Below are 23,899 nucleotides of genomic sequence, written 5' to 3'. Positions count from 1 at the left end.
ACAACCCAGGAGGGCCTCTGCCCCGACCTCTGGCACTCTGCCTTCCATTCACAGATAGGCCAAGCACTCACACACACAACTCACCGAGATGCACACACACACATTCGAGCGTGCAATAAACTGCACTTGTCTTGCGCACAAATGAAAACAGACACACACTAAACTCTGCCAAGGATGGGAAGAAAGAGGCAAAGACTAGCAGTGCAGAGGAGAAGAAGTAGGATAAGAAAAGGAGGAGGGAGTTTCCCCTCCACTAAAAGTTTTGTAGGATTCAAAAGAATGCTGTACTGAAGAGTTGTGGGGGGGAAATGGGTGCCTGAGGGATGGGGGGCAGAGGGAGTGGTGGGGGTAAGAAGGAGGATGGTAAGAGCCACGGGGTGCATCTCACCGCCAGCTATGCCTCTCTCTCTCTCTCTCTCTCTCTCTCTCTCTCTCTCTCTCTCTCTCTCTCTCTCAGACACACACAAACACACTGAAGAACCAAAGCCTTGTTAGCTTTTTAAAATAATCAGGCAGTTGGATGATGAATGATTTAACAGGTATGGAAGGAAGGAAGCTCAGGATGCCTTCCGTTTCTCCCCTCAGGGTCAAGGGAAGAGTGACAGGCCGACAGAGGGGTTGAGCTCTGGGAATAAACACCATTCCCTTTCATTTCCCTGCTACTGCTTTTCCTGTCGAGACGGCGACGCCGCAACCCAATGATTTGTCATCAGAGTAACTGTGAGAGGCGACGACAATCTGCGACTCTCTTTTCGTATGAATACAGGCTGGCTGGGTAGGGTACTGTTGTGTAACTGATGCGGACATCTGTCTGTGATCTGCATGAGACTCATACTGACCAACAATTATCTTATACTATGAAAGCATCAGAGCAACTGAGGACGGAACTTTCCTTTAATAGGGAAAACCACTAAATCTCAGGTTTCACATTTGTCACACAACATCTCACAGTTCAGTCTGTAGTGCAGCAATACTAGCTGAAAATGTAATACTATTCACAATACAGCAGTGTTGTACTGCTGCAGTATGATATGTATGCAAAACACTGATGTTACAGCATACACACAATAATAAAGTGCACACCACTATTTTACATTATGTATATGATTTTAGGCTCATTTCATTTAGTGACAGTTTTCCAATCACTTCTGCCACATTATTGAAGTCCACATAAACTTTCTTCTTTATGCATTCATTGATACAGTTTGAAAACTCAAAATAGCATGAGATAGCATGAAGTAAGATGAATACCTGTTAAAAGAGCAACAAACTGCAATTCATGGGTATAAACTGCGGTCAGAGGTAAAGTCTATCCACACTGAAAAAAGCAATGAAATGCTGCCCTCTAGTGTATGTCTTTTGTCTTTGCAGTTAGTGATACAATGAACAGGTGCCAAAGATGCGTAGAGGGCCTCTTTACTGCAGCATTGAACGGCCACAACAAAGACTTTGCTGCTACATTTGCTTTAAACATTAGAGATGAAACTGAGCACTCCATCTTGAATGAATAAGAGGTTTCTCTTTCAAGCAGTTACTGCTATTCGTTTGCCGACTGTGTCACAAGAGTCACAAGAGCTGCTAGAAGCCACTATTTTTGTCAAACAGAGTCAATTTAACAGAGCTTCATACTGACCTTTTACACTGGTTGTAGTGGTGTTTGATTTAGGTCCACCAGCACATAACTTAAGTTCACCAAAAGTTTTTCACTATGCCTGTTGGTGATGAATAATGTATTTTAAACTTTAGCATTTTTGTAAGTTCATACACACAAGAATTCTTTAACACTTTATGTAAATGATGATGCTTCGGCAGAATTTGCAAGAAATGCAAGGCATAGTGTTTTATCAGGTCATAACAGGTTGAATATGTACTTGTGGCTGCTGGTGGTGCAGGGTGACCAGTGTCTACTCAATTCACGGACAATTTAACAGAAACTATTTTGATGATGGTTCGTTTAAGTCATTTTCATGTACGAACATCTTGAAACTCAGCACAGATCAAAGGTGCCCACAGGAAAGGAAAATTAAGAACATTCTCACATACTTCTTAAATTCAGTTCCTTCCCCTCATCTCAGCCTGATCCAAGTTCAAGATTTTAAAACGCTCTTGCTCTCCTATCATTGCATTGATCTTTATCTGAAATAAGCAGTTCCTGATAAATGGCCTCCACAATATCAGATTTTCATCTCAGTGATCAAATTCAAATCTCAACTCTGGATTTTAGCTGATCTCAGAATTCACTTCCAAGATCTACATGAGCGTCAGTTTGTCATTGATTTGTCGCAAATCTGAAGGAATTTCTTTCTGTACGTGTGCCCATCTATTCTTTGCATATCTCCAATACGTTTCTGTTGTACTGTAGCAGGTGTGTTGCTCGGGAGTGGACCCAAGGAAGTGCAATGCTAACTTTCTATGTAACTATGGTTTCTATGTAGCTGTAGTGGTGATGTTTAAAACACAACTGTTCATCACAGCTGCTTAAATGTACAAGGAGCACTGCTGGTATATTCAGTAAACGCTTTATTTTCCTTTTCAGTGGATGGAAGTTTTTTTTTTCAAATTTATAAAAAAGATTTTGTGAATAATTATAGCGTTGCTGAGTTGTGATTAGCACTGTGGCCTCACAGCAGGAAGTTTCTGGATTAGAACAAGCCGGTCGCCTGGCTTCCTTTCTGTGTGGAGTTGCATGTTCTCCCGGTGATACATGCATGGCAGGTTCCTTGGTAGCTCTAAATTGGCCACAGTTGTGAATGTGAGCATGCATGTTAGTGTGTCTCTCTGTGTTACCCCTGTGGTGTCCAGGGTGCCCTCCGCCTCTCACCCAATGTCAGCTGGGATTTAGCTCTCATTTTCATTGCTCAATGAGATTGTAAAAGAAAAAACTCAAAGGAGCTTACAAGCACAGCAAAAGAACTCCTGCTTTTCTTGTATTTCTTCTGGTATTTTCAATTTGGCAAGATCATTTGTCTTAGATTGTGGTATTCTTTTGCCTCTTATTTCTTCTAAGAGTGAGTTTAGGAGAAACAATTCAGAATTCAGTATTCTGCCAACAAGATGATTTATCTCTGATGAGACAAAAAAAGAGAACTGTGAGCTGCTTAATTTTCCGCTGGATGACGGTTAAAACATTTCTAGTTGGGATTTGAGGGTGTGTTGGGTGATATTTATATGTTTCTGCAGACAAGTTGACCTGATAACAGAACAGAATGAGATGAGTTATTTGATCAATTGGTTGATGAACAAGATATTGGTCAGGTGCAGTCTAAATAATAGCATTAGATTTTATTAAACAAAATGTGACTGCTTCCAGCTCCACATACAAAGCTCTGATCCTGTTTGTGGTGCAACAAATGGAAAAGTCGCATGAGGTCAAGAGCACACCATATACGGAACATGTGCGTTTTCTTCAACATTCATGTGCTCTGGGAATCAATGCCCCACAGTCGGACTGTCGAGGCAGAGTTTTACTGCAGCGTCCTGAGGTATCTGAGAGACAGTATGCAGAGCAAAGGGCCTGAACTGTGGCACAAGGGCATGTGGGTGCTCCAGTGTGTTGTGCACCCAGTCATAGCCCCGAGCAGTAAGATTACATAAAGGCTTTTTGACCACAACAACAAAATTGTTGCTCCCCACATGCCATTACTCACCAGATTTGGCAACCTGGGACTTTTCTTTTAACCCAAAATGAAATTTAAGTTGAAGGGTGGCTGTTTTGACACAGTTTAGATTCAATGCTCATTGCATTGTTCGACATGTTTACGTAAGAGGTAGCATTGCAGAAGCCCTAGGAGCAGTGCATCGCTGCACAAGATGGCTACATTGACAGGAATCGCAGAAAAAAATGTAATACATTTTTTTTAGACACAGTTTTTGATTTTCATAGGCGTAGACTCCAAACTCTTTGATCACCCATCAATTCAAAGCTTTGGACATCATATAACAATTACAATATTCATCAGAAGATAGCCCACTACAAACACACGAAGAAAAAAACAAAGAACCCTTTCTGATATGGCAGAGGCAGCATTTTAAGTTCTGAGAGCAATAGGAAGGGAAACACTGGTCAAATGAGGTTAAGATGCTCAAATATTAAGCTGTAAACACCTGTCAGGTTTATCAGTGCTCAGCTGTCACTTTAACATCAGTGTCATTTCAACTCTCACACTTCATTTGCAAAGAAACAGTGGGGGAGTAACTATCTACTAACCTCATTATTAAAAGCAATTAAGTTCCAAAGGTGTACCCCCACCAGCATAAGCTCAAGTTTTCAGATGAATGATGTATCCACAGGTGATAATAAGCAAATTCCAATTAATGATTCAGTAGCGCGTTAAATTTTGATGAGAAGAACCCCATGGAGTCATTAAGAAGCCTTGAGACATTAATTCACCTATTAATCGCAGTTTAATCTATAGATAAAATAATCAAGAAAATTCATTTGCTATAATTACACAGTTTAACGTATTAATCACACCCCAATTAGGGTCTAAAACTAAGCCTCTTATTTAATGAGGTGGTGCCCACCCAACATCAACTGAATGGATCCACATATAATTAGATCAAAGTTTCTCAAATTTAATCAGTCAGATTCGTTGTGACAAAGGTCACCAGCCATGGCATTACCATTGATAGAAATTAGACAGCACTAAATCAACTGAAGTACGCCTGAAATGTGGCCATGGCTGCTCTCCGAAACAGAGGGTGGAGGTTTAGCCTATGTGTGTAAGAAAAAATGAAATGGACCTGGTGCCTTTCTACTAAAACTAGATGCCTAAAATTGCAGGAGAAATGAAGAAGCATTGGGGAAAGACAGTGGTGCAGTTGTTAGCGCTGTCACCAGGTTGTGTGTCAGCTGAGGCCTTACTGTGTGGAATTTGTGTGTTCTCTCTCTGTGCCCGTGTGGTGGTTTTTGGGTGCTCCAGCTTCCTCCCAAAGAACAAACACATGCATGGTAGGTGAACTGTTGATTTTAAATCGGCCGTAGCTGTGAGAATGCATAGCTGTCCCTGTGATGGACTGGTGACCTGTCCAGGGTGTATCCTGCCTCTCACAAAATGAGGGCTGGGATAGACTGCAGACATCCACAACATAACACAACAAACACAAAGTGAGAATAGCTAATGGACGGATGGATTAAGCGTTGCATTATTTTTGTGCTACTTTACTTAGATCAATTTAGAAAACGGTCATCTATATTAACGCATCCCCTGAAGTAAATGCCAGCTGTTCTCTAACCCCAACTTAAGTTCTAAGGTGATTTCCCTGTTAAACTACAGTGTCATATCCTTATAAGTAAAATGTATTTCATTGGTGTATGACAGAGGTTGACAATTATGCTGCACAGTTGAAGTATCAGTAATGATTTGATAATAAATTTGATATTTTTTTTATTAAATATGCTAAAAAATAAAATTAGTTTGAAAAACTTGGTATATGTAGGATGTGTGTATCTTACTTGCAATATTCTTTCCCCACCACCACACAGTTGCTGCTGAAAAATGATATAAACCCACTATCACACATCGCTCTCACCACCATGGCTTTCTGTTTCGTCTGAGTTTAATAGACTTAAATTCAGCACCCAGAGGTGTCCCCAGTCCTACTGTATCTCTGTGATCCAGCTTTTCCTCTGTTGTCCTGGATAATAAGTCTGACTCATCCTGTAACCTTAAATAAAAGAGCAGTTTGGAGACCATTACCACTGAAGCCCCATGCGGAAGTTACAAAGCCCTCTGTCCCACGAAAATCTCTGACCCTCTCTACACTTATCTATCTGACATTCACTGTTGGATGTATTAAAACTTCCTGCGCAACATCTGGGCAAGATGTGGATTATGTACTTGGCACGTCAAAAATCACTTTTTGTAAGACTGTGTCTACTTGGTACAAATGTGTAATTTTACAGATGTCAACAAGGTTAGGGATTTTTTCTTTTGTCAGAAGGAAAGTGCACATATACATAGTTGCATTAATACTGAAGGCATCAAAACGATATAAGAATACATATGGAATTATGTTGCAGACAAAAAAGTGCTAATCTTCAGTAATAATCTACAATATAGAAAATAATATAAATAAATAAAAAGCACTGAATGAGAAGATGTGTCCAAACTTTTGACTAGTAGTGTAAATAGCTCTATGGTGATTCTGCACACCTTGTGTAACTTATAGATGTTGGTACTGTTTGATAGCTACAATGTAAACTTTACTGTCATTACTGTCACTGCGCAGGTGGCATTTTCGTTAGGAAAGTGTACATATACATTTAGATGTTTTCACCCCTGCATGTTAGCTACGAGTGGAGCTGTGGATATACCTCCATCCTAACCATTTAGGTTAGGAGTAATGTGCAGCCACAGCACAGGAAACAGGAGATAACTCAAATTTTGAGGCACTTGCAGCAGTGTTTCATACATTATGTCTTTTTGTAATGGAGATGATTTCACTCAAATTTGTGGAAAACATTCAAAATCCTGACAGAGCAGACTCCAGTCAGAATTCAAACCCAAAACATTTGCAATTTCATAAAACAGCTTTAATCACAGAGCTGCAGTGCTACCTAAATAAATCTGGTTATATAACATAACATAGCATAATGTTTATTGACCAAGGGTGAAGATGAGCTACTGTTAAAATAATGTATTAGTTTACTATTGATTTAGAAATATAGGCCACTCAGCTGATATGGCCCCGCATGCATTGGCTGTCTCAGGCTGTGCACTCTGTCTGTTTGTACGACTTGTCGCTCTGACCAGGTGGCATCAGTTTCTACATCCACATTAACACATCCTCATTTTAAAACACATAACTATTGCTACATTTACAACTAACATCCACACTCTGGAAGTAAAAACAGCTGAAACTGAGACTTTTGGAAACACTGCTGACCCCGTTATAGTTTGAAACCTCCAGGATTGCTTGTTAGTCTGGACGGGCAGATGGCCAGATTTTTGGAGGAGATGATGCAGACACCCATGTCTGCTTTCTGATTGGATCTAAAGTGTCACTACATGTCATCCCCTAATTCGTCATGATCATATTTCGTGACAGTTTTCCAGAAAAAAAAAACAAACACATCGGTCTCAACTACCAGCAGTTAATTCAACATACATAATGAATTGCAGGTATTGCTAAATGCTAAAAGCTGCTGTACTGTAAAGGAAATCCCTGGTTTTACTTTTCAACATTGCTGTAAGTAAGCATTTTTAACAACTAAGCAACTAACCCCCTACTTCATGTTTACATTGGCACCTGCATTCCCAGTGAACAGGAATAGTCATGTGATATGTGTTTTCAGGCATGTTGGTATGCACAGAGATTTTTTCTGAAACAGAGCTACAATGTTCAAGTGGATGGGGATCGTTTTCATTTTAAAACAGCATTTTAAAATGAAAAGTGTTAGTGTGGGTGTAGACTGTCAACAGTCAACAAGCTTTCTTCCTGGACTCTCCCCTCTTCTTGTTCTACACAAGTACACTTAGTGCTGTCATCGGCATCCAGATATCTTTGTTATTCCCTCATCTGATGCTCTGTCCCCCATCACATACAAGATCTCGGTGGCATCATCCAAAGCTCAACCTGAACAACACTGACCTTCTGTTCCCCAGCAGAGAGAGTTCTTAACTGAGGCTTTATCATCACAAAGCTGATATTAACGTGGACAGTATGGAACCCGAGAGTCTCTCTGAATGGCAAACATTGCAGCAGTAGACATCTCCTGTTGTTTCTTCTCTTACAGGATCAGAAAGACGCCCCATCTTGTCACCAAAGACACATCCCAGCTGTTCACCATCTTCTACAGTACTGCCGCTCCCTCTATGCTGGAATCAGCGTGTCTACCATTAAACTAGTATTCAGCCTTCCAAGTTTTCCCACACCGCTCGCTTCTTGTTCGCTAGACTGGCGCCCACTTCTTCAACACACTGGTCCTGGACTACAAGACAGAGAGGAGAACTGCTCCTTTCGGTCTCCAAAACCATGGACAGACACCTGTTTCGCTACCTCATCACTGGAGGCTCTTCTCTGTTCTGACCTTACAGTGCTGGAATGAAATCAGGACAGCGGTGATCACTCTACATCCTTCACCGTGGCCACATCTAAAAATCCTTGCTAGCACTTACTACTATCGTATTCTGTCTCTCATTGTGTTTCTGGCATTTGTAGTGTAACACCGAAAATGCTTTCTGTAATTTTATTTATTTATTTAAAGGACATGCAAACAGTTTTGGATGATATCTAGTCCTACATCTGATGTGTTTATCACTGTTAAAGGGGGAGTATGTGATTCTAATCTAATAAAGTTTTTGTCAAATTCAGTGAATATTTCCTCACAGTCTGCTAAATAGCTGTTTGCGTGTGTGCTGAAAAAAAACATAGTGTTCATACACAGCCCTGGCTCTGTAAATGGGGAACAAAGTGGCTTGAACTGATCTGCACTCTGTACAACAGTATACCAGCATGTCCTGTGCACATTTGTGTTTGTGCACGTCTAGGCTCCTGCACAGGACGAGATGAAAGGGAGGGGGAGGAAAGATGGGAGGAAAGAGGACAGTGGGAGCAAATCTGGCACATTCTAACTATCTAAAAATGCTAGCCAGCTAGATATCAGCAGTCTTTGTTCAGACTCTCCCTTCAATGATAGTCAAGTAAAGCTATCTGGTTGTTCAAATTTAAAAAACTTAGATGGGTTCAAAAGCATTATTATTTTTACATGTTTCCCTTAGGACCACTGGTAACATGTTAAGAATGCTTCAGTGAACATATGATTCCTTAATATCTACCCAGTGCAGCCCCAGAAAAGAAGTATCATTCACTTTCTCAAGTGCAAGGTAAAATTCCCAAATATCTAAACCCTCACTAAACATTTACAGACCACCAAATTACACATAAATCTGTGCATAAGAATATTTCACGAGGAAAGCTGATTTTGTGTGATGTACTTGTGGACAGACAAATTTGATGATTCATCATCTTTAGCATGATTTGAAAGTGAAACAAAATCTTGCCACGGACACACCCAGAGACAAAACAACCAGATAAATGATTTGTATGTAAGCAACACAGCTACTTAACCTATCTCATTTCTTCTTGTCTTGTTCTTGCCTTGCTGTAAGAAACATGTGAGCAGTAACACTGTGTGCCATGGTCACAGTAGTGAATGTACAAATAGCAGCAACCATGTGAGTCTCACCTGTGGAGTTGTTACTCTGAAGGATGCCCCTGTGGTGGGTGTAGCAGGTCGAGGAGAGATGTTGTTTTGGGCCTGGGCCTGAGCCTGAGCCTGAGCCTGAGCTTGAGCTTGAGCCAAAGCCTGCTGGGGAACCATGACCAGTTGGCCTAACTCCGTGCGTACCAACACCATCCCTGAGGAACAGCAGGAAACATGAATTAACATCACTGCCTCTAAATGCTCTTTCAACCAGCAACTAGCAAAATACTGCATATATTGGTCGTGCATGAATATGCAACCAAGTGGCAAAGGCATATAGATGCTTTACTGCACTACAACTTTAACTTAACAATAATGTTTACAATATGTTTTCAGAGAATAAACATTTCTGGAAATGATTTAGGCAACAAAATATCAGAATTGTGCACAAATAGCAGGATTTGAATGAAGCTGTGATGGTGAGTCAAACACACAGACTCTTTGCTCTTTCTAAAAAGCTAAGACAGCAATAACGATAGTAACACTCACGTTAAGTAGCCACTGTCAGGTCAAGATTAAATATTTTAAACACGTGTTTATTTTTGCTGAAGTTCAAGATATGAGGTCAACAGAGAGTTTAACAGCTTATTCCGATCATGCTCTTCTGGCATCAGATGACTCAGAACGGCTTTCTAGACAAACCGGCAGCTCACCACATAAACCATTCTGACCACTGTCCACACTTAGTACCTGCCCTTTTTGACATTTACCAGAAGATGAGCTTCTATTGGAGATACACAAAGCTAAAAATGATAACTAAATTTGGTGATATGGAAACTATTCAGCTACTGACTGAACTATAGTTTTCCACACTGAAAATAAATGCAGGTGTGGTAGTTAATTTGACCACCATAAACACCTATAACCTAAACTAAAAGGATTGCTGGTAAGCCTTTGATGAACTGATGTAACAATGAAACAGAATTGATCAGTAATTCCCTGAGTATTAACAAATACACTGTACAACAGATATAAACTTTTTTAAAAAGTCTACCCAGAACACTTACATTCCTTTGTGCATGCCAAAGATTTCATAAGAGTAAAGAACTATACAGAAAGACACAGTGAAGGCAGGCTCTCTGTGGAGGGCAACAGGTCTCCACTTCATAAGTTGTCAAGTCGTCAGCGCCAGTAATATTAAAGTATTATTAACCATATTATATACACTTGCCAGTCAAAAGTTTGGACACACCTTCTCATTCAGTGGGTTTTATTTAATTATTTTATACATTGTAGATTAATACTGAAGACATCAATATGATAAAAGAATACATATGGAATTATGTTGTAAACAAAAAAGTGCTAATCTTCAGTATTAATCTACAATGTAGAAAATAATACAAATAAATAAAAAGCACTGAATGAGAAAGTGTGTCCAAACTTTTGACTGGTAGTGTACATAGCTTTATTGTGATTCTGCAAACCTTGTGTAATTTCTAGATGTTGGTACTGTTTGGTAGCTACAATGTAAACTTTACTGTCATTACTGTCACTGCACAGGTAGCATTTTCATTAAAAATATTTAATGTATGAATACACTAGTGATCACACTTTCTTTGCGACAGCATCACTACAATACACAGTTTTTACTATGAGCAAAAAAATGAGGTCTGATCTCTTAACATCGGCTAAATTTGATTTGACACAGTTTTACACTACAGTTACATATTATCTTATTAATTACGGCTATACCTTGCGTTACAGTGTTGTCATCGATTCTTGGGGTAAAAATAGTACTTTGTGTGCTCAGAGCAGTAACACTGATTGCCCTATGGGGTCACCATGACAAAATCTAAAGCACCCAGTGCAGCTACTATGAATTAAAGCATAAATTGTACCACTGGAACAGTAGCCACACGACAGCACATATGATACACACTGAGGATAACTTGAGAGATTCAAACAGGCTGTCACTCACACAACCTCCTCATACAGAACACAGTCCTACAAACACTGGACCACACTGACGGACAACCAAACCCTCCGGTGTGGTCAGTATAACACCGGTGTTATCTGCACCTCCTTGCTGCCCCTTCTCCAAACCTTACCCGGTGGGATGGTAAACCCAGGGGGCAGCTGAATGGTGGTCTGCTGCTGAGGTGGTCTGACAATCAGCTGGGGCGCTACAATCCTCTGAGGTGCTGTAAGTCCAGGACGGGGCTGAGGCTGTGCAGGGGTGGCCACAGCGGGCGTTGGGGAGGGAGCTGTGGGTCTGACCATGCTGACAGTGGTGGTCACTGATGTAGTGTGAGCAGTCCCACACACAGAACTAGCTGCCATCCCTGTGACAGCTGCAGTGGAGGCAGAGCTCAGAGGCTGGGTTACTGTTGTGGTGGTTGTAGCTGCTGCTGTAGTAGTTGTCGGCGTGACAACAGAGGAAGCAGGAGAAACAGTGTTTATTACAGAGTTGACACTACTAGACTGGGTTGACATTACAATTTTGGACTGACAGTCGTCTGTTTTGGAAGCCCCAGTGTCTGTAACCGCTTTGTCGTGGTTTCCCGGGGAAGCTGCGGAGGTGACGGGTCCTATGCGGGCTCCCTGCTGGACCAGGGCCGACACGCTGGTCCCGTTGCCGTTCTGGGCTATACTGGCTACAATATGACTGGGGAGTCTGTGCAGAGCGATGGTAGGAGTCCCCCGGTCGAGAGCAATAGCCGACTGCCCCACAGGCAGGCTGGCGTTGGATAAGGTGAAAGTCGACGTGTTAATAGAGGACGTGAGGGGTCGGGTAGAGTTTGGTGTAGTTGCGGTGGTCTCCACGGGGCTAACGCTGTCGGCTACCGCTGTGTTGCTGTTCCTCCGCGTCGTCACAGCCGCACCGTTCAAACTCTTTATCCGAGCCGAAGCGCTCCTCCGCGGCGCCGCGATGCGTTTTCTCGGCGGGTTCGCTTCCGTCGACGTCTCCGCTGTGCCCGGGGAAAGCTTGGAGCCGCGGCTGGATGCGGTGGTGGTGCTGATGCTGGCCGGCGGAGATGCCAAAGTTGACACACCAGATGCAGTCAGTGTTGTGATGGATGCTCCATGTGATTGCGAGCCGCTGCTAGTGGCGTTCACACAGGCAGCCGAAGTGGCGGATGGCTCGCCAAAAGAAGGGGTGCAGCCCAGCGGAGGAGATGTGACAGTTTTATCCTGGCTCCCGTCTTTGGAGTTGATCTCCTGGCGCATCTCAGGTTTATTCCGCCGTCCTTGTTGTTGTTGTTCTAGTGTTGTGGTGCTCACTGGAGCTGGTAGCGTTTTTCCTAAGTGATGGTTAGCGGGGGCCACAGAGCCAGCGCCTCCGTTTTCGTCTGTTTTTCCCACTGGGTTGCTTTGTCCAGCAAGCTGTGACTCCAATGAGCCCACCAGGTCGCTCACGGCTTTTTCATCCACCTCTGAAAAAAGCATATCTTCCAGGGGGTCGGAGGCGCCCGCCATCTCTGATCACAGATAGCCGTCTTATATTTTTTTACATTGCGCCTGCGTGTTACTAGGCATTGTGGGAATGAATCTGACGTCATTAAATGAGGAGGGGTGGGGGGACCCTGGTTGTATTTCATGTTTTTTCTTCAAGGCTAATTTAATGAAGTCTAATAAATAAATCTTGCAACTGTGCAGGTACTATGCAGTTATGTAATCACCCCAGACTACTATTTGAGGTACATGTGATATACGTTCTAAATTACAGAGTTTTATATTATAAAAAGTCAGTGATTCCATGTGTCAAACATAAATTATACGGTAGCATTATATATATATATATATATATACATATATATATATATATATACATATATATATATATATATACATATATATATATATATATATATATACATATATATATATATATATACATATATATATATATATATATATATATATATATATATATATATATATATATATATATATAATGCTACCGTATAATTTATGTTTGACACATGGAATCACTGACTTTTTATAATATAAAACTCTCTAATTTAGAATTTTCTACATCGAAAATGTATTCTCGAGCAATATGGGGCCAGGGTGGAGGGCTGTGGTCCCGTGTGATATCGCGATGTATCAGAATGGCGAAATCTCAAACCTCTGTGTGACATCCTCAGATAATCGGGATTATTTACTTTCCTTAAAAACAATCGTGACAGTCAACAAAACTGGCTATTCACTCTAAATATCACTACACTGGGCGTGTTTTTCCCATATTATCCCCCTTCATGAATGAGCACCAGCAACACTGGAAGGACGGGATGAGGAGGCAATTTTAGAAGAATAAGCCTCATCCTTTCTCCCAGCATCCTTAGCGGCGGGGGAAGGAAAATGAAAACGGCCATGTCGTGGTAGAAATCAGTTGTGAGACGAGCGAGTGTGGTTCACCGTGTAGCGTACTAATTCATGTTATGTAGCCTTGAAACTGCAGCTCTGAATATAAAACATCCGACTTCTCATTTGACAGAAAACATATTCCGTGGAAGTAAGTGCATTTTCAAAATCAGAGGACAAACATGAGCGGAGGAGGGACGCCATACATTGGCAGCAAAATTAGCCTCATCTCCAAGGCCGAGATCCGCTATGAAGGAATTTTGTACACCATTGACACTGAAAACTCGACAGTAGCACTTGCTAAAGGTAAGTTAGCTCATCAAGAGGTGGAGTAAAGCGCCCAGAAGGGATGAGATATTGCTTATAAATGTAAGCCGATGGGAAACTGAAGTAGTTATCAGCGTAGTTAGTTGTGTCAGCTAGCTCGTAGTTAGCCAACTAATAGCTAAGTGCTGCTGTAGTTGACACTCTGCGTCCTTTGTTTACGTTGTGTTTGGGCTAGCATTAAATACTGAGTACCAAGTAGCATATAATACAAAGTAAATCACTTTTTACTAGTTAAAATCTCATACTGAAAATAGAATTGCTGGCTTCTATCTACTTAAGTCACATTTAAGTGTTTATTTTGAACATGTTTAGTGAGCGCACTTTAATACTCTTAAACCTTGAGATTAAGCCTAATACTGCAGACCAACTGCGTCACGGTGTGTATTGTAAATGTTAGTCCCTTTGACGTAGTTATTAATGAATATCATATTATTGGATGTAGCCAGAAAAAAATGACTAGACTAGTTGTGGCTCATCCACGGGCCTTTTTACTTTTAGTGTGCATTTTCTTTGAAGGGTAATCTAATAGAATGAAGATAATATATTTTAACAACAAAATAGTATATCTCTCTTCATGTCATTTAAAAATAAATTGTTACTACTGTGATTGTAAATAAATGGAAGGAAATTATTGTTTATCCTTATTCCCAGGCTCTAAACTGAAGCAGAGTTAAACTGTACGTTAATAAAAAAAAAAGAGTAAGACTGTTGAAGACTAAATTATTGAATTCTCCCCACAGTTCGCTCTTTTGGCACTGAAGATCGGCCCACTGACAGGCCAATACCACCTCGAGAGGAAGTGTTTGAGTACATTATCTTCCGAGGGAGTGATATAAAAGACCTAACAGTTTGCGAGCCACCCAAAGCCACTAGTTCCCTGCCCCAGGACCCTGCCATAGTTCAAGTAAGTTAATATTTGTGCATGCATGTGCTATGAAGTGGCTGAAGATGTCATATAATCTGTATGTATTTTTAAAAGTCATAGGAAAGGTTTAAGTCCATTTTTCGGGTATTTTTTTTAATATCATGCACTGTGCCTACTGGCTCATTGTTCCACAGTCATGGTTTGAATGAAACAGAGCCATCATTGATGTTATTAGTAACACCTGTGTGTTACCTACAGTGACGAGTCAAAATGTGTGCTGTGAACAGAGCATGTTCTTTCACTTATGCAAGTCCTTGACCTTTCCCAAATATGCCCACTGGTGTTAACTAAACCAGAAAGCTTTGTGAAAAAGAGCTAATGGGCAACAAGGACAAACATATAGCTGCAGTTATCTCTATATGGTTTTTTTTTTTCAAAACTTAACAAGAAAAAATCCCACCGTTTTCAAAAAAAAGCTTTCAAGCATTTAAAATCTTACACTGTGACAGATTTAAGTAAATATTGCACGAGGACTTTAACTGCAAAGCCGTAATTTGGAAATTTTGTCAAAACAGTTTTACATCAAAACGTCACCTGCTCAGCTTCACAGACTTTTTTCATGACGTTCATTTGGACTTGCACAGGTGTATCTCATAACGTTAATTATGGCTGCATTTCAGTAAAGCCTCTCTGTAAGTCTGTGTGCACAATACCAGATCCATGGAGGTAGCTCACCTAAATGGAATGCAAGCAAATTTGAAATATTGTTATTAGTAGTACCTGTGCTTATTATAGTTTGACAAACAGAAATATTTGGTGTGCATGTCAATAATTTGTCCAGGAATCTGCATTTCACTCATTAAAATAAAATATGCAATCGCTTAGATGCATAGCCTGGTGTGCTTTAGCTCATAAATGTGCTTGTACAGTAAATATGACAAAAATCACTTTGACCTAACCAACATAGTTCCAAAACTAAATATGGATTCTGTTGGTTTAAGAAAAAAATTATCAGATGCTGAGCACTTTTAGCTTTTTGGTGATCCCACAGTATTTTCCTAAGATGGCTAATATAAAAGCACCTCCAGTTCCATGGTTTGAATTTGTTAAAATAAATACCTTCCTGTTGCAGCTGATACTTTTATTAACTTCACTCCTGTTTTTATGGTAACGGTAATGATAAACGGCATCTCAGTGACGGCTTGCTAATTTTATTGCATAACTGTAGTTTTGATGTAAAATAGTTTTGGGCAACATTTGCAGCTCTTAAATTGACATTCACAAATCGTCCTATAAACTGCTGTTTCAGAGTTACAGTGGCAGATTTGTGTCTTGTGGAAGATTATTTTAACTGTGTCTGTGGTTTGAAATGACATCTTTATTTTTATTCATTTTGAATTTTTATTATTTTTGATGTCAGTGTTGATTTTTCAAATGGGTGAATATTATATTTGTTTTTCTAGTCATCAATTGGATCCTCAAATGCTGCACCACCGCCATCATTCCAGGCTCCTGGGTCCTATGCACCTTTCAGCAGGGCCCCTGTCCCATCTTACAGCCAGTTTGGTGCTACAGCTCTTGGAGCGCAGCAGTTTGGATCTGCTGGAGCAGCAGGTGAGTAGTTCTAGTCGAAAATGAGTGAATCCATGAAGTAATGCAACACAAAGGAGAGCTGTGAACATTTTTTCATACTCCACACAATAATATATCACTTGTGGCATAAATATGGGCAGTGAGTTGTACACAGGGATGATTACCCATTTCATGTGACATGTGTGATTGTTGTACGTTAGTACACACCGTAAAATAAAGTAAAAGGAAAAATTTCATTAAAAATATGTTTTACATTCACTGCCTTCATCTGTTGTTATGACTGCACAAACCAATGAACAATTTTTAGATATGCTTTTGTCAGAGACATCTTTTTCTCAAGCAAATTTGGAGCAACAACTGATTCCTGCTCATTTGACCAGAGCATAGCTGCTTGTCTCCTTTTCAATTTGCTGCTACACACCTGCACTCCATTATGTCTTGAACTGGGAATAGGGGATACAATTACACAGTACATTTCTACTAAGCTGTGTTGGTGAGGCTTGGATTATTGAAATTGCTCAAAGGACAAGACATTTATAACCTCATGTTAGGTAATTTTGTCCGAATGTATACAGTAGATTGCATCTCTGTCTTTGCTGTAATTAAATGTTTCATGACAGTCTTGTACATTGCAGGCATAATGGATAAGCAACAGGGTTGAATTAATTATTTCCAAGTATTTTACCACATTCTTATCACGTTATATTAGATTCAAGATTCAAGAACTTGATTGTCACACAGCAGAAACTGAAATAACAAATAAAATAAAAATGAAATAATGAATAAAGCAGAATAAAATAAAAATAAAATAAGATAAAAAATGATTGCAAATAAATTCTATGTGCAGATTATTGCATTGTATCTGACAGTTGCTTGAAAACCAGCTATTTTGGTGCTAATTTTAAGAAAATCCCACCATTTCTACTTCTGTCTTTTTGTCTCCCAGGACGCACTAGTCCCCGGCTGGACTCTTTAACAAAAAGTTCCTCACTGGAGCAGGCAGTGCAGGCTCCACCGTCAGCTGCCCCAGCTCCACCTGCACCTGTAGGACAGAGGAGTCAGTCCGGGGTGGCAGCTGCCAGACCCACCAGCACCACTACTGGCAGTCAAAAGCCCCCCGACCTCCTGGAGCAGAGAAAAGGTGAAAATACAGAGCAGACATGTGGTAAATGTTGCCACTGATATAGTCCACCACAACAAATAGGCCTTTAGAGAATGAAAGACTGCTGAGCACAAAATGCTCTACAGGACCAAAATCAATAGTTTGACTTCTGAGTTCAGCTTCTGTGGACTTTTGACAGACTCAGATAAGGCTGTTTACCACTGAAACTGCACTGTGTCTGAAGGTTTTGCTTGTGGTGGTTTTTATCACCATTGTGCGCTGAGTTAAAATGATGGTAAATGTCATCTTTTGCTGTTCAGCTCCTGAGGTTCAGAAAGCATCACAGCCAGATAATGAACAGGGTGCTCTTGAAAACCGAGATCCCAACAAGCGCCACATTGGTAAGTAATTTTTACCCTCTAATTAATAGACCCAAAACACACTTAACTCTATTCACTGAAATATCTCATGTTTTGTTTGTTTTTGGTACCTTTATGGACTTTTCTTACTTTAAAAAAAGTCTTGCCATGCTTACTGTCAGAAACTCAGTTTCCCTTAAAGACAATATTCAGCACTTAATTTTCATAGCCATAGTTTTATTTTAATTACAACGTACTGTGGTACAAAGATAATTGCTTGTTATCCTGCTATTTATTGACTTCACAGTACGTTACTTGATTTCAGGTTTTTCCTCTGATTTCTCAGCTGGTCTTCAGTCCACCCGCCGCGGCCGTGGAAGAGGAAACCGCAGCAGAGGCAAAGTAAATGTGCGCAGGGATGGTACCATGAAGTTTGATGAAGACTTTGACTTTGAGACTGCCAACGCCCAGTTCCACAAAGATGAGATTGACAAAGAGCTACAAAATAAGCTTAAACTGAAAGGTACTTTTTAACACGTTTGGACCCTAAACAGCAACACCAGGAAACTTTTCAGAACCTGAAAGGGAAAATGCCATCTGTCCTTAATACAGTGCAGCAGATTGATACTTACTCGCGATGTTCCAACACTGACACTAGCAACAAGCTGGCCTTACAGTCTAAAACACAGATGTACTGCTTTAGTCTTTGTGTAGCATCCAAAATGTGGGAGTGAATCATAAGTTCAACAGATAGCAGGTGCAGTTCTTAGATTTAAAAGCTGTTTCAGTTTGTTTATCTTAGCACCATTTTGGCCTGTGAACACTCAAAAACACAGGTTTACAACTAGACACAAATCTACAGTAGAAGTAAAATTGTATTCACTGTATTAAATCAGAATGTATCATATTTCATGTGATGCTGCTCAGAGACAGACTCAAACCCACAGAGTGTATGGCACATTCTGTAGGTGGACTGTGATGCATCTGTTGTTATTTGTAGCTCACTGAAACATAGATAATTGGTGCAGTTTATAACAGGTTTGAAGTTTCACTGATTTTTTTTTTTTTGCAACATAACCACAGATGACAAACCAGACAAGGCACTGAATGGAGAGGAAACGGCTGACTCAGAGCATCCAGCCAGTGAGGGAGCTGCTGAGGAGGAGGAGGCTGTGATAAACACATGTTACTACGACAAGTCCAAGTCCTTCTTTGATAACCTCTCCTGTGATGACGCAAGGTACCGCAATATATCTGCATCAGATAGTATTGTTCAGTTTAGACCCTGTTTTTTTAATTTAAGTTCTTCCTCAAGTCACCAGATTTAGAAACTCATTATCAATACTTGAATGCTGGACAGCAAAATTTACACAATATTACCTGCTAGGTATTTTCCACGTGTTCAGTGTTTTTCTGCGTGTCGCAATAACGTTAAGTCAGTGTTTCAAAAAAAGAATTTGCCAGACTGGAGTGTTTGTGAGGGCATCTGTTTTATAATCGGTATATTCTTTAATGTTTTGTGCGTATTTAAACATGTTAATTGTGCTCAATAAATATGCTGACAGACTTTTGTTTTTATCTCTTCCAGTAAAGCGGGTGAAAGAGGATTTTCAAGGTGAGTCACATATTTTTTAAGCTTTGTTTGGAGAGGCTCTGCAGGAGGATGAATTACCATGAATAAAAACCTGAATACGAACATAAGCACTTTATGAATGCTAACTTTTAGAAATGTTATTTATTTTCGTTTTTTTTAGATTTGATTTATAGTTTTTTCCATTTACCCCTGACATTCAAACGTGTCTCCCTGCTGTAAGATGAGAATTGAAACATTTTCAGCTTTAGTGGTTTACAGCACCTGTTTATCAACATGGTGTTTTGTTTTTAAATTTGTAGATCTTTAAGTCTGCACAGTATTCTATTAATTTTAGCAAAAGGGGATCATTTGGAGGCAAGATTTCCATGTATCCAAGTTATTCTGCGGTGTCTCTCCTTTATATATTTAATGTTGAGATGTGTTTGTTAGCCATAAGCTCCATCCTGATTGATCTGTGTGTGTGTCAGGGAGCGAAGGCCAACCTGGGCAGAGGAAAGACGAATGAATGCAGAGACATTCGGCATCCCTCTGAGGCACAATCGTGGAAGAGGAGGTTTCCGTGGCCGGGGCTTCATGGGACCTCGTGGAGGCCGAGGGCGACCATCCAGCAGGGGTTCCTTTGGACCACCCCGAGGTGCTCCACCTGGTTTCAGGGGGGGTTTCAGAGGTGGCAGAGGAGGCCGGGATTTCTCTGATTTTGAATACAGGGTAAATCTAATGAGCTTAATTAACTCGGATATCACCAAAAATGAAGATTGTTGGCTGTTCTAAGCTTCTGTGTATTTTCTTTTTTTCCATCCAGAAGGATAACAAGGTGGCTGCATAGTACAACAGCGATGGATCCACAAAGAATTGTAGCCACTCGTCATGAAATTGCCGTTGAAGAAGTTTTCTTTGGTCTCAGCATTTGACAGAAAGAATGAAGACATCCTGTCAGTCACCAGCACCGCAGTGGACTGTTGGACATCAGGGGGTGAGAGTGCTGCTCCCTCTCTCCACTTAGAGATTTAGTTTTTGTTTATGTTTTTTTTCCCCAAAAGTTTTGTTTGATCACCCAATGGACAAGACCTACATGTAAATTCAATGCTTTGGAGTAACACTCTACTTTTGCATCAGTCATTTCTTACTGCAGTTGTCTTTGATATTGAAATGCAGAGAGCCCTGTGATACTGTGAGTGGATCACAGTCAAAGTGATCGATAGCTTTATTTTTTGTTTGTTTTTTCAGTTTCAGTTTTTTGATATAATAATAATTGTCAGCACCAAACTTTACAGCATTGCCTGTTGCACCATATTTTCTCTGCTCACATTCAGTTTGGTGCCATGTGTTCAGTATTTTTTCTCTGTTAGCATTAAAAGTTCCTTTTTTAGCATCCATTCATACTCAATGAGGTTGTGAGATCAAAGCCAGCTGAAAGAAGCAAAAATCTGAACTTAATATTGTAATGAATAAATGTATATCCAGCTTATGTTATTCTTACTGCCCCCCCCCCCAAGCAAATTATTGCTGACTAAACAGATTCAGTTCTAGTTTTTAGACGTGTATTCAGTATTTAGGATGGTTAGATCACACTCAGTACACAAACCTCGCCCATCAGATGAATTTTGTTTCTGCTTTTGGATTGTAGTTTGACTTCTGCTGGCCAGTTAATGATGGCAACCTAATGCCGGCAGCCTATAGGAGCCAGTCGCTTGCTTGATATATGTGGTTTACAGCATTAGCTTTAGATATCTTTGTTGACAGCATTTATTGTTTTTGAGCAGGCATGTTTACATAGTTGACGAAACAAAACAGCATTTCCATGATTTGTGTCTGTGAAAGAACATCTATTATTAGTGACGTCTGTAGAAGCTGTTAGGAAATAAAACCCAAACAAGTTAGATTAAACTAAAAATGCTCTGCTATTTTGCCAAAAAGAGTATGTGAGTGTTTGAGCTTAAGTAACTGTCAGCCGTGACTGTGTTTTACCATTTCAGTACCTCTTAAATATACCTTTCTGAGTCGCAAACATACTGAGCCGTCTAAAGCACATTCATTTCTTTTTTTTAGAATCGGCATTCTTTGCATTGTCTGACAGTTGTTTCATTTACATTTTTACAGTGGAGAAAAAAGTGTTTCTGCAAAATTCAATAATTTCAATGTTGCAAGGATTGTTTACTGAAACTGGGAAATCTTGTAAATGGATTAAATGATGTCTCAAACATATGTTCATACAAACGGCAGCATTTCTGATAGATGTCAGCCCTCTGGCTTGTTTGTTGCTCCTCTTGTTGCATTGTCGTCAATGTGATTGTTCTCTGGAGTAATTTTTTTTTTTTTTTTTTTTTAACCGATTTGTGAACAAAGGGACAAGAACTGGATGTGGTGCCAGTACATTTGGGAGAGATGGAATATTTTTTTTGTTTCTTTCTGGCTCCGATTTATTAGTGCTTCAGGGAGTGCCTTCAGAGTGGTGAATTTTTTTACAGCTCTCCCTTTAACTTCAACGTTACATTTTGACAAAAGTATTGATAGCACTACAAGGTGAAAGTAGATCCTTTTCTGTAGCTGCGGTTGTTTAGAACAGAGCAGCCCAGTGGAAAACATGCTGTCTAACCAGATAATGCACAGACAGCTGATCACTGCATGATAGCCTTAGGAACCATCACTTTATATGGGCTTTCGCAATACACAGCGAGATTCAATTTGAGACAAAGTATTACTGAATTATTCAAAACTGACATGTTTTCATATGTTTGCTACTCCTTCCAGTCACTGGAATTGTAAACCAGGAATAGTTTTCTTGAGAATATCAGCAAAATTGAGTTTTTACGTAAAATAAAGAGTTGTACAATTTGCGTGTCTCGCTTCATTTTTAATCCACACGTCCCTGAATTGTCACACAAGTGCTTCTCTTGTGATTTACAAGTCTCCCCTTTCATACTACTTCCTTGTGTATTTATTAGAAAAGCTAGTGTTTAGTATTTGTACACAACTGTGAATTGTGAGGTCGCACAGTGGCGTTCAGCAAGGCTGGAAAATATTTAAAAGTGATTCTGTAATGGCACGAAAAGACCATCACGGCATTCTGCAGTTCTTCTAAAAACACAACCTTCAGAATAGTTTGACAAAAAGAAATGACTGATTTCATGCACATCGATGACGACAAGTGTTAGGGATCAACCGATACGGGGTTTTCTGATCAATAGGGATTATTTGTTATGAAGGACACCAATAACTGATACGTGGAATCAAGCATTTGCAGGAAAAGTGAATATTTATTTAAAATCTAGAATATTAAGAATGCAAAAAAAGAAAACATCTAGTGATCATTCAGTCCTCATTACAGAGGGCTTTGATTGCAGTTGTGGTATGACTGAGACATTTTATATTCAATATTAAAAAATCAGTCAGTCCAAGAGAATGGAAACAACGTCACTAGATCTTATCATTTTTAATAAACATGAATCAGTAAAGTTATTAATACGATAAAGAACAGGATTAGTTCAGACATAGAATAAAGCTCTGCATGTATCGGTATTTTGTTCCACTTCTAATTTAGCATGTGGCAAACATTTAAAATACTTTTAACAGTGGCTTGTGTATTTTGATCTTATAAATATATATGATATAAAGATATGATATATAAAGACATCAACCATACACTACTATCAAGAAATAAGTCAACCAAGGGTTCAGGAAACCTAAAACATTTGTGCTGTTATGTAGATTCTGCAAAGTTCATGTCAGTCATTTTTGCATGTGCTAAACATTGACTACTATGCAAATGTTTGAGGTGCTAAAAGTAAAGTGAGGAAGGAAAATAAAACAATGAATATTTTCAGATTTTAATTAACCAAATAAAAATTGCGGTAAAGTGTGAGCACCATGTTCCCTGTGAATCAGCACTAATTCTATTTGTTTTCAATGGACTAAGGAGACAAGCTTTTTTATTAAAAGGGGCAATTTTTACATCCTGGCAACTGCAAAATTATCTATTAGTATAATATTTCTGAAACATCCATAAAAGCAGTTATTATAGCTATAATTATCAGACAGATACAGGAGGATGATGTTCACAGATCCAGTAAAAGATGGTTACTGCTACTCTGGTGTTGAGTTTTGACATTTTGGCCTGAGGGTGGCATAAGTGAACATTTTATGTAGTCCAAAATGGAAAAGGTAATTATCTGGGGACACAACGTGCTTGCTGATTTCAGGATTTCTTGTGTATATGTAAAAATTTGGTCTGATTGTGGTGGTTGCTGGAATGGGGCCCTATGAAGACAATAAAGTCAATAATTCGATAAAAGAGGACAGTGTAAATATTAATGAAATAATTCATTTTTTTAAAGTCAGACAAGTGTAGTTTTTCAGATTCACTTGAATTTAAAAATTCTCAAATAAAGACGTCAAAGATAAATGGACCAACTTAAGAAAGAAACCGGCTTTGCTTTATTTATTTTTATTTGATTTCAACATTGCTGGACTGCTGGACTTGCAGCTCTCCGGCAGGTGGCGGTAATGCGGCAAGGACACGACAATACATTACATTCGACGAAGAAGT

The 23,899-nt window shown here is 39.7% G+C and overlaps 2 protein-coding genes across 7 annotated transcripts in view; one reads left to right on the top strand and one right to left on the bottom strand.

The window, feature by feature from the left end:
• The window catches only part of LOC111572255 (transcription initiation factor TFIID subunit 4-like), a 95,733-nt gene extending 83,076 nt beyond the window's left edge, over positions 1 to 12,657 (bottom strand). For 4 of the 5 annotated variants that reach the window (XM_035950749.2, XM_035950750.2, XM_023275832.3 and 1 more), the window contains exons 1-2: positions 11,257 to 12,656; positions 9,191 to 9,363 (exon numbers count right to left, since the gene is read on the bottom strand). In XM_035950749.2, coding sequence (XP_035806642.1) covers positions 9,191 to 9,363; positions 11,257 to 12,625 — 1,542 coding nt within the window. In that variant the 5' untranslated portion in view covers positions 12,626 to 12,656. Of the gene's footprint in view, positions 1 to 9,190; positions 9,364 to 11,256 lie in introns of all 5 variants that reach the window. The other variant, XM_055009628.1, reaches the window with a different exon arrangement.
• An 835-nt stretch (positions 12,658 to 13,492) lies between these two features.
• Positions 13,493 to 22,188, top strand: lsm14ab (LSM14A mRNA processing body assembly factor b). 2 transcript variants are annotated; one of them, XM_023275849.3, is made up of 10 exons: positions 13,493 to 13,819; positions 14,581 to 14,744; positions 16,169 to 16,319; positions 17,245 to 17,439; positions 17,721 to 17,801; positions 18,085 to 18,282; positions 18,843 to 18,999; positions 19,348 to 19,374; positions 19,821 to 20,061; positions 20,156 to 22,188. In XM_023275849.3, exons 1-10 carry the CDS (start codon positions 13,696 to 13,698, stop codon positions 20,177 to 20,179), a joined length of 1,362 nt encoding a protein of 453 aa, XP_023131617.1. In that variant the 5' UTR covers positions 13,493 to 13,695; the 3' UTR covers positions 20,180 to 22,188. The 2 variants fall into 2 exon arrangements, with proteins under 2 accessions (XP_023131617.1, XP_023131618.1); XM_023275850.3 differs by having other exon boundaries at positions 13,494 to 13,819; positions 18,106 to 18,282.
• The last annotated feature ends 1,711 nt before the right edge of the window (positions 22,189 to 23,899 follow it).

Source organism: Amphiprion ocellaris, chromosome 1 (assembly GCF_022539595.1).
Source record: "Amphiprion ocellaris isolate individual 3 ecotype Okinawa chromosome 1, ASM2253959v1, whole genome shotgun sequence".
Classification (NCBI taxonomy): domain Eukaryota; kingdom Metazoa; phylum Chordata; class Actinopteri; family Pomacentridae; genus Amphiprion; species Amphiprion ocellaris.
This window is presented reverse-complemented; position numbering and strand designations above follow the sequence as displayed.